The sequence below is a fragment of the Corvus cornix genome, chromosome 20 (genome assembly GCF_000738735.6).
Source record: "Corvus cornix cornix isolate S_Up_H32 chromosome 20, ASM73873v5, whole genome shotgun sequence".
Classification (NCBI taxonomy): Eukaryota; Metazoa; Chordata; class Aves; order Passeriformes; family Corvidae; genus Corvus; species Corvus cornix.
The window spans coordinates 7,270,437-7,280,545 of record NC_046349.1 but is presented as its reverse complement, the minus strand read 5'-3'; the positions used below and the strand labels follow the sequence as shown (position 1 = coordinate 7,280,545).

Genomic DNA, 10,109 nt, shown 5'->3' with positions numbered 1-10,109 from the left:
CTTCAAAGCGGGGGAGGAGGAGGAAAAGAAGGAGGAGGAGGAGAAGAAGGAGGAGGAGGCTCTCATGCGAAAGCAATTTCACTGGACAGAAAAGGCAGCAGTAAACTGAGCCTGAGCCTGTTTCCCAGCTCACCAAGGGGGAAGGAGCTGGGAGCAGGGATGTGGGCCTGACCAAGAATTGCCTGAGGTGGGGGATGGAGGGTGAAGACACTTCTGGGCAGCAAAACCCTGCGGGCCTCTGCTCAGAGGGAGGAGAAGACGCAGCTCCTTGCAAGAGTGCTCTTCCCTCTAAAGGACTGGGCAAGAGCTTGGGAAAAAGAGACCTGCAAAACAGAGGTTTAAAAATCCCCTAGAAAGAAAGAAGGCGAGGTGCTGCTGGCTGCTGTGCACCCAGGGCCTGATTGCTCCTCCTGGGGCTGCTCAGGGACCTTCCTGCATGTTCACTGTCTCACGTGGAGGGGCCAAAGGAGGGTGCCTGGCAGTGGGGGGCCGGGTGCCTGTGCTGCTCTGGGGAGGAACCATTGCTGTGAGGATTAGGTCTCAGCAGCTGGAGGCTGGGACGGGATCTTTATTCAGGGTTAAGAAGCATTAGGAAGGGATGATAAGAGTTAATCCCAGACAGGCATCTCTCAGGCCTCCGGAAATCACATCCTTCCAAATCCTGGCTCCCGTCGGGGTGGGCTGGGGCTGGAGCCCAGAGAGAGGGCACCAGGACAGGCCACGGCAACCAGGGGATTGTGGAAGGACTGGACAAGGACTGGCAAGGGATCCAGCCCCTCCTGCCACCACTGCTGCAGGACAGAGCCAGAGGAAACACTTGGTCTCATCCTATGCCTCTTGCCCCAGGGGTGGGCAAGTCACCAGGTACCTTGGAGCCTTCCTGTGTGCCCTGCTCAGGCCCAGGACACTCTGCTCTGTTCACTTGCTCCTAACCTCAAGCTCTGCCTATGCTCTCCTTCTGCCCTTCCACCCTGCAGCATCAGTTCTGTTTTCTCAACTGTTCCCAGGCAGTCCCCAGCCCCTCAGAGCCCTCCTGAGCTGTGGCAGGAGCTGGCTGTGCCCCCCACCCTGTCCATATCCCTGAGAGCAGAACGGCTCATACCAGCAGGAGATCAGGGCAGTGATAGGCACCTGCCCCTGTTAATAATTAACAGAGAATCTGGTACATATTCTCCTTTTTTTTTAAGTGACACTCCTTCCCTCCACCAGTACCACCCAAACCGTCCTTCCAAGTGCAGTTCAACAATTAACCACCTGCTGATGATGTGAGCAGAGCCACCAGACAGAAGGGACAAGAGGGGATTTTGGAGCAGCTCTGTGCAGTGGTGGGAGAGATGCTGCCACGACTGGACTCTGTGGGAGCTGTGGGAGCAGCCCCTGCCTCCCCTCCAGCAACCAGCTCAGCTCCACAAGGGGGGATGCCAGAAGCCCCTGGGGCACTGCCCGGGCATGGCAGGGTGGGCTCCCTGTGCCCCTGGCACTGCCACTTACCGTTACTGTGGTTGCCTGTCTGGAGGGAGGCGGGGGGCTGCAGGCTGCCCCCAAGGACCCGTAGCCACGGTAGCTGTAGTTCAGGCTTCCATTGATGTAGACCGGGTCTTGGGAGTAAGATGACGCTGGCAGTGAGTAGGAGGAGTGGGTGATGGCTGTGGAGTCTCTGGAGTGCTGCTTGTCTAGAGCGATCGGTTCGTCCTGCACAGGGGAAACACAGACTTACTCCAGCGAGGAGCCTGGCTCTCCTCTGCAGCCAGCAGGATGGACAGTGCACGGATGCCTGGTGCCCTGTGGCTGCAGTGTGGCCAGTCCAAACCAGCATTCCCATCCCCACTGGCCTGAGTCTCAGGACACACCATGGGGTTCCGTTCTGCAGCCCCTCAGACTTTTAAAAAGACTTTTGACCCCACCATAGGACACTGCCAGTTCTGTCCCTCGCCCACCTGCAACTGCCAGCACCGTACCTGGGAGGTCTGGTAGATCTCCAGCCGCATCCTCTTGGCTGCTTTCCGCGTTTCGCTCTCGCAGGCAGCAGCCAGGATGTTCTCCGCCATGGCCGAGGTCAGGTGAGGCGGCGTGGGCCTGGTCTGCAGGGACACAAGCAGAGAGGATGCTCAGGGATGTGCTGCCCTGGGTGCTGGGACAACAGGCACTGGAACAGCCACTCACCATCTCCATCCCGTTCTTCTTCATACGGCGGCAGGACTTGAGGTAGGTGCGGATGCGCTTGCGCGCCCGCTCCTGGAACTCGGGGAACTGCCGGCTGCAGGACTCGATGATGGCCTGGATCTTCTCCTTGGGCTGCTTGGAGATGGGAACCATCCGGTCCAGGTTCTCGTCCACGAAAAGGCGCACGAACATCTGCAAATGAGAAGACAGGTGGTGGAACCCTGACACGGAAGGCAGTCAGGCTCACCCTCCCCATGGAGCCCTCCTTACATTGAAGGCCTTTAGCCTCTCTGGGTCCATCCCCTCCGAGTCATTAATCTTATCGTTGTCTTCATGGTCATCGTGGTCATCATCATCTTCGTCGGCCGTGGGGGCCCTGCCGACCGTCAGGTCCTCGGGGCAGCCGCTCACCTCTGTCTTGATGGAGTCGTAGCTGCCAGAGCTGTATGGGGGGGACTGAGGGGAGACAGGGATTACCACCAGCAGCTCCTACCTCATGCACCTGCCCTTTCTCCTTGTCTCACTGCATCTGTCCCCTCTCCCAAAGGCCCCCCTGCAACCCAGGGAGATGAACCCATGGTCAGGCTCCCCTGCGTGTCACCTCCTGCCTGCTTTGGGCTGGGGGGAACATGGTGGCCTCAGTGAACCTGTGATAGCCTGATGGCCCAATGGCAGCTTTGGCTGGTTGGGGCCACGGCTCTGCCTGATCCTCTGGGAAACATTGCCTGACCCAGCAGAAATGGGCTCCTCCTCACATGGTGGCCGTGGCATAGCCGGTCAGTGGTGAGGTGAGCCCACTGCAGCGCCCAGCTCTGGGGCAGCTGGGGTGTGGGGATGGCCCTGGCTCACCCAGACCATCCTGGGCCGTACCTCTGCTGTGGTCTTCACCGCGTACTTGACCCTGCTGCGCAGCCCGTCGGCACTGCAGCTGTCAGACTGGTAGGAAGGGGTGACGTGGGCAGGCGTGAGCTTGTCGCACAGGTTGATGGGCTGGTCGTCGGTGGAGGCGGTGAAGTCCATGGGGGCTGCGGTGCCATTGCCGTTCATTTCGGGGAAGGCGCTGTCGCCCTGCGTGCTGCTGGAGGTGGAGGGGTTCAGGGTGGAGGAGCCATTCCCACTGCAGCTCTCTGACGAGGAGTCATCTGCAAAGAAGGATGTGTGGTCACCCCCTTGGCACCCTACGAACCACCTTCCCAAAGCTGCTCTGGGCTCACTTGGTGGCTGAGCTGCCACTGGGAGCCAGGCTGGCACTGCTGTGCTCTGGGCTCTGGGATGAAGCAGATGGAAGTACAGATGCTGGTGTCCACGCCTGCAAGGCATTGTCAGAGGGATCCACTCCCTCATCCCTCAAAGCCCGCCAGGTGCTGCTGTGCCCCATGCCCGAGCCACCCATCCCTCTGCAGGTGACAGTCCCTGTGCCTCCACCCTCGGCCATGGTGCCTGGGCTTGAATAAGAACTTTGGAATTTGGTCCTTTTCGGTTTCTGTTTGCATTGCAGGGAGGAGAAAGGGGCACTGCCTCTCCCTGCCAGGTCCCCTGCCGTCCTCCTGGCCCAGTTTGGGGCTGGGTGCGGTGGGAAGCGACGAGTTCCAGCACTGGTGGTTCAGGGATATGCAGCTGCGCAGAGTGCTGGGCCACGGGGATGACCCATGAAGACAGGCTCACTTGGGTGGGAAAACCCTGAATCCATGGTGCTGGAAGCACCATTAGGAGCTCTGCTCACAGCTGGCACACCACCCAGCAAGGGCCCTCCTTGGCACGCTGCTGCAGGGAGGGGACAGGCTGCACGATGTCCTTCCTGCCTCACTCAAAGCCCAAGTGACCTACACCCTACATGGGCACTGCTGTTCCCGGTTTCCACACGCCCTAGAGCCATCCCTACAGCATATCCGTGGCCCTTCACCACCACACAAACAGGTCAGGGCCCTGGCAGTGGTGGTGCCATGCACACCCAGTGCACAGATCTTTCTTGGTTGCATTCACACCCCAGGCCCTGGCACCATCCCCCTGCCTGTGCCTGCTCCCACCACGGCGGCTCCCAAAGAACAGCCCAGCAGCGGCAGAGAGCCCGGCACTGCCTGCACCCACCCTGCCCGCACCTGGCCAGGGAGCCCAGCCCTGGGGCCAGGCACGACATTTCAAACTGCTCAGCCTGTTCCCTTCCCTCCCCCTCGCCGCAGTAAATCCTTTATTTCATTAGGTGCCTCCGCGAGAGGGAAAGGGCGAAGCACGTGGGAGCCGCTTCCTGCGCCAGCGTGCGCCGGGCGCTGAACAAAGAAGCTGTCGGCAGCGACGAGCAGATGGCTGTCCCCGCGCCCGGCCCGGCCACCGCGGGACAATGGGCCGGGGCTGTGGGGCGGCCGCAGCCCCGCGCCGGTGGCTCCTGGCACATGGGCGCCAGGTCCAAAGGTGTGCGGGTGCAGGGCGGCGGGATAGTGCTGCCATCCACCCTCCTCCTCCTCCTCCTCCTCCCCCTGCCAGCACCTGCGGGAAACTTTCCTGTGAGGCTGGGCGAGTGCTGTGGTGACCCTGCCGCGGCCCAGGACTTTGTATCCCTTAAAATAAACACACTTGAGCACACTCGGGCATCCAAGCTGACTGTGGGGCCGGCTGCCGCAGTGTGTCCCCAGCCGCCCCGCCACGGGCGCCAGCGCTCGCTGCCCAGCCTCGCGCCTGCGCCAAGGCGGCTCCTGGCCCCATGAGCCCCTAAATTAAAAGGTCCCCATTGGAGCTCCCTGCTCAGCAGAGCTCCCTCCCCCTCCTTTCCCTTGCGCTGATCCACTTACTCGTCTGAGTGATGACCAGAGCTGACCTAATCCCCGGGGTGGTGTTTATGTGCCGGGTGCTCCGAGCCCGTGGCAGGCATCACCCGTCCCACCACTGGGCTGGGTCCTGGCAAAAGTCCTTGGTCCCAACCAGCTCTGTGTGCCAGGGAGTGCGGGGCTCCAGAGGGGCTCAGCAGCCAGCACTTATCCAGGGGAACCCTCCAAGCCACCTCCCCAAAATGAGCTCCGGTCTCCTGTCCCAGTGTTGCAATGGTGGGGCTGCAGTGAGTGGCTGCATCCCAGACCATGTCCACAGGCTTCTGCTGCATCTGGAGAGGCAGGATGTTGGGACACTGCCACCTCCTGCCCCCACACCCCTCCTGGCCCGGGGCACTGGTCTGGTGCTGAGCCCCCCAGGGTTCTGCTGTCCCTCGGCACGGGTGCAGGAGCAATGCTGGCTTGGCTGTGGCTCCAGCAGGAGCAGGCAGGTGGCCGGGGGCACACAGGCCTCCCTGCCCAGGATGGCGGCTGTCCCTCCCCCAGCACTGTTCTCTGCGCCAGGGGAGATGGGGCTCCCAGAGGGAGGCTCCAGTCTCATCCAGCGATGCCTCTCGGAAGGATTAAGGAGAATTATTCCCGTGCACAGAGGCACAAGCTGCAGGCCAGGCCCTGCCATCGGCCCGGGCACAGCCACAGCAACAGCACAGGGCCAATCGGCGCTGTGACCAGGATGATGGTGGGGACCTCCTCCCTCAGCTCCTCGGCAGCCCCTGGCATGGCTGCCTGCACCAGCAAGGCTGGGGGCCCACCATGGCACAAAACCTCTGCCAGGCAAGGGCACCAAGAGAGGCGTCACCTGGGAGAAGGATGTGCAAGTGCCCTGAGCATTCCCAACCTGTCCTGCACATCCCCAAACCTGCCCTGGACATCCCCAACCTCCTCTGGGCACCCCTGCAGGGATGAAAGCATCCCCAACCTGCTGCGAGCATCCCCAACCTGCTGTGAGCACCCCCAGCCTATCCCAGACACCCCCAATCTGCCTTAAGTACCCCCACTCCACCCTGGACATCCCACTCTGCCCTTGTCCATCCACCTCCACCCTCCTCACAGCCCCCAACTCTGGCCCCCCATTCCTGTAGGCGGTGACAGTCCTGCACTGGCTGCTGACACCGGACAGGATCCTGGGGGAGACACCTGGACCGCCCCAATTTCTCCATGTCTCAGGTTTTCTTTTGTGTCACACAAAACACACACAGCAGCAGCTGCACATCAGGTTTCCACCGGATGCTGCTGCATTTACGAACCCTGGGTTTGCTACAGGCAAAAGATATTGTGAACAAAGAGGAAGATGTCTCTAGGAACCTGCCAGGTGGGATAAGAAAATGAAATGGGAATCTAGTATCAGCAGCCAGCACCTACTAAAAGAACCATTTAGTTTATACAAGGATGGATGTACATAAATAATGAGGTTTTTAAACCCATGAGCTACAGATATTTTCTTATTTCTGTATTTTTACGTGTTAGGCTCTCTCAGAAGCTCCGCACACAAAGTGGTGGGTTAATCTCAGTATTGTGAGCAGAGAAATGGCCACAAATTCAAATTGGTGAGTGGGAATAGCCTCAGCCAGCTTGAAAATGGTCAGGAGGGAGCTGCAGTCTCCTTTTTGGGATGGATGAGACAGGTATGGGGATGGGGATGGTCAGCTTCACTAGGGTATCTCCAGCCCACAGCCATTCTTGAAAGGAGCTGGGGCACCCCACAGCAAAGTGGGACCTGGGGGAGAGGGAGAAGAAGTGCTCCCACCTTGGGTGCTAGGACCAGATGTAGGCTCCTGTGTTGATTTGGCAGCTGTGTCGGGACTCTGAGCTGTGGTGGGGCTGTGTTGACCACACTCCATTTCGGCAAAACCCACCAAGCTCCGGAGCTTGGAGAGGTTTTCTGCATCTCCCAGCAGGGCCCAAAGCACATGTCAGGAGCAGGGCTCCAGCAGCAGCAGGCGAGCAAGGCCAGGCTGCGCAGCCATGAATATATTCATTATCAACCAGCACGAGCCTGGTGAGCTCCCTGCTCGCGGCTGGAGCTTGGCTGCACGAGGAGCCCCTCTAATGAGGATAATTGGGAGCCCCCCTGCTCCACCCCCGTGCCCTAATTGAAGCAGATGGAACTGCAAAAACAATGTCACTTCTAACCGGTTTGATCTTTCGGTTGGAAAACGGGACTATCTCGTTCTCCCGTTTAATCCCCTCGAGCTGGGGCTCCAGCGGGCTGGATGGAGGTGGAGCAGACCCTGGCACTGTGCGGGAGAGACTGATGAGGCTGGAGAGCCCAACAGAGGCAGCTGGCCCTGAGGTCCATGGAGTGCTGCCCTCTTCGTCCCCTCTGCAGAGGCCAGACCATGACAAGACACGTGGTGAGGCTGGAGAGGTGGCTGTGGGGGACCAGCCTTGTGCCTCTGCTGCAGCCCCAGCATCTCCCCGGCATCAGGCCAGGAGAGCAAGAAGTAAAATGGCTTCTTGGGCCGCGGTGCTGGGGGAGGAGGGGATCAGTCACTTATTAAATGAATTAATCAGGGCTCAGCGTTTTCATTTTGAAGAGGCTGCTGGATTATCCTTGATTTCTGTGGCGCTGGATTTGAGGAGATCAGGAGGGGAAGGGGCGATTTCCAACACCTGCTCCCCAGGAGATTTTACGGCGGGGAAGTGGTTGGGTTTAACGTCTCCGCCGGCACAGGCCACCGCACCACTCTCCAGAGCAGAGTTAAAGATGAATGGGGCAAATTGTTCCTCCTCCTGTCACATCTCCAGAGCGGAGACAAAACCTCTTTTGACTCAGGAAACAATGAGCTTATGTAAGAGCCAGCGGCCCACGGAAACCTCGCCACAGCCCCGCACCACGCAGTGGGCCAGGGTCCACCCGGCTCTGCCCACATCCCACTGCCATGGGACCCTTGGCTGGCCTTGGGGCAGCCCTCCCTCGGCTGCTGCCCACCTGCCTGGGCAGTTGTGGGTGTCACAGCCACGCTGGGTCCCACCAATGACCCTTGGTGCCCCACGGACCGTCATGGATCCACCAGCCATGGCCCTGCCTGCTTTGCCTCCATGGGCAATGGCAGTAGTTCTGCCACACCTGAGTCTCCCTGCGGCTCCTGGGTGGGTCTGTCCCATTTCCAGCCTGCCGTGGCACCGGAAAAGGATGGAGCTGCACACCCAGCCTGGGAGTGGCTGTCAGGAGGGCACAGAGCATCCCACCGCTGCCCGCCTGGAACAACAGCCAGGAAGATGAAAAGTGCCATAAATTATTCACTCACAAAAGAGATGAGAAGGGCGAAGAAGGGGAGGAGGAAAGCCTGCGAGGAAGGGATACTTAATACAAATTAGAGAGACCGAGTGGGAATGGGGGCCCCATGGGGGGGCCGCTGCTGGGTGTTTGTGCCACACTCACCAGGGGCAAGGGAGCAGCACTGCAGGGCTCCCACACCCATGACTGGTGGTGAGTGGCAGGAGAGGCCCTGGCCCCACACCGCTCAGGCAGTCAGAGCATGGAGCCCATTTTCTCCAGGTCCTGCCCAGCATTTTCCTCCAAGATGCATAAGAAAGAAAAAAGCAACGGGGCTGAGGGTCGCAGTGCACTGGGGCTGGCCAGGTTCCAGTTAAGATGCTCTATTTCCTGTCTTCCTTCGCCAACGCAAACCTCGTTATGTCCCAGACAAAGTGTCCACCCTCCACACTCCCTTCCTGGGTCCCTGCCTCGACCAGAGCCCTCGATGAGCCACACATCTGGCACGGCCGGACACAATGCGCGTCTGCAGGGAGAGCTTGGCCGGACAAGGCAGCGCTGTGCCGCCGCCTCCCTGTCCCTTGCCATGAAAGGTGCCCCCCAGTGCCGTCTCCCCCCAGCTCCACTGCCCAGCCCGAGGGAGCAGCTCCCTCCGGCACCGGGATCTCACCGCACCAGCCCCGTGCTGGACATTTTCTCATGCACCAAAGCTCGTCAGGTCCTGCTGCACAGAGCAGCCTTGTCACAAACACTGTCCCTCGGTTTTCCATTCTCCTCCCAACCACCGTCCCTTTCCTCCCACTGCCGCTCCTCCAGCCACCTTGCAGCTCAAGGAATGCTGAGCCAGGAGCTGGCCCTTGCTCTACATTGAGGAAGGAGGTGGCACAGACCAAGCCTCTCCTTGTGCCACTGGCAGCCACCTGGATCCTGCCGCAGGGAGGGGACACGCCGTGGCCCCATGCTGCCTGGGCACTGCCTCTCCCCATGCCAAACAAACGGGTTTGGTGGGTTTGGGCCGGATTCATGCCGAGCTGGTGCCTGCAGCACAGACCTACCACCAAAGAGACACTGCTGTGCACCCCCAATCCTTTAGGGACTGTCCCTGAGCACTGCAGGGCTCACCCTGCTGTCCCCACTCACCCCCCTTTGGTTGGGGGTACTCAGTTTGGGGAGGAAGGGAGGGACAGAGGTGGTGCTGGCTGTCCATAGCCTGGTGATCATCTCTGCTCCAGATCAAGGAATAGACCCCCAAAACTTTGCTCCGTGCACCAGCAGGACAAACTGACTGACTCGGCAGTGCCTGCACCAGCCATGAGAGAGCTGGAGCCGAGCTCAGTGTACCAGGCTGGGAAAGCCACCACAGCGTCCCTGCTGCACTCCTCAGCTTGGCTGCAGGGAAGGGAAACCTTCAAAGGACACCGCAAGGAAGGTGTTTATCACAGACCAGGGCCTTTGCTCGGGAGGAGCAGATGTGCCCCTGGAAGGGATGGGAATGGAGTCACCAGCCCAGACCGCTCAGGCGAGGCAGGGACACGTTTGTTGACTCCTGCTGTGGTGCCAGCATGGTGTGGGGACACCCTGGAGAAAGAGGAAATATATCCCTAAGGAAAACAAGGTTGCGTCCAGCTGTAGTAAGGCCTGGCTGCTGGTCCTAGTCTTGTTTAGAGCTCAGGCTTTAGGGGGCCAAAATTCAACACTGGCGCAAGAAGTCCTGAAAACAGTGAGGATTTTGCAGCCTCGGCTAAGCAAGTGTCTCGGGGCTCACAGGCCACCTCCTGCACTAGCCAGCCATCAGACAGCTGCCCATAGTCTGCTGGGCTCCCCCTGTGGCTTACAAAGGGTGTTTGTGTTCACCTGGCACAGAGCTGGGCTGGCTGAGGAAAGCCCTGGGAGCTGTGTGACAC

General features: G+C 60.0%; 1 protein-coding gene across 1 annotated transcript in view; it reads right to left on the bottom strand.

Moving 5' to 3' along the window:
• NOL4L (nucleolar protein 4 like) overlaps positions 1–10,109 on the bottom strand; it is a 64,960-nt gene that overhangs the window by 6,456 nt on the left and 48,395 nt on the right. Inside the window, 6 exon segments of the mRNA XM_039563486.1 lie at positions 1,492–1,542; positions 1,545–1,692; positions 1,959–2,081; positions 2,164–2,355; positions 2,434–2,619; positions 3,034–3,305. Of these exon segments, the coding sequence (XP_039419420.1) occupies positions 1,492–1,542; positions 1,545–1,692; positions 1,959–2,081; positions 2,164–2,355; positions 2,434–2,619; positions 3,034–3,305 (972 nt within the window).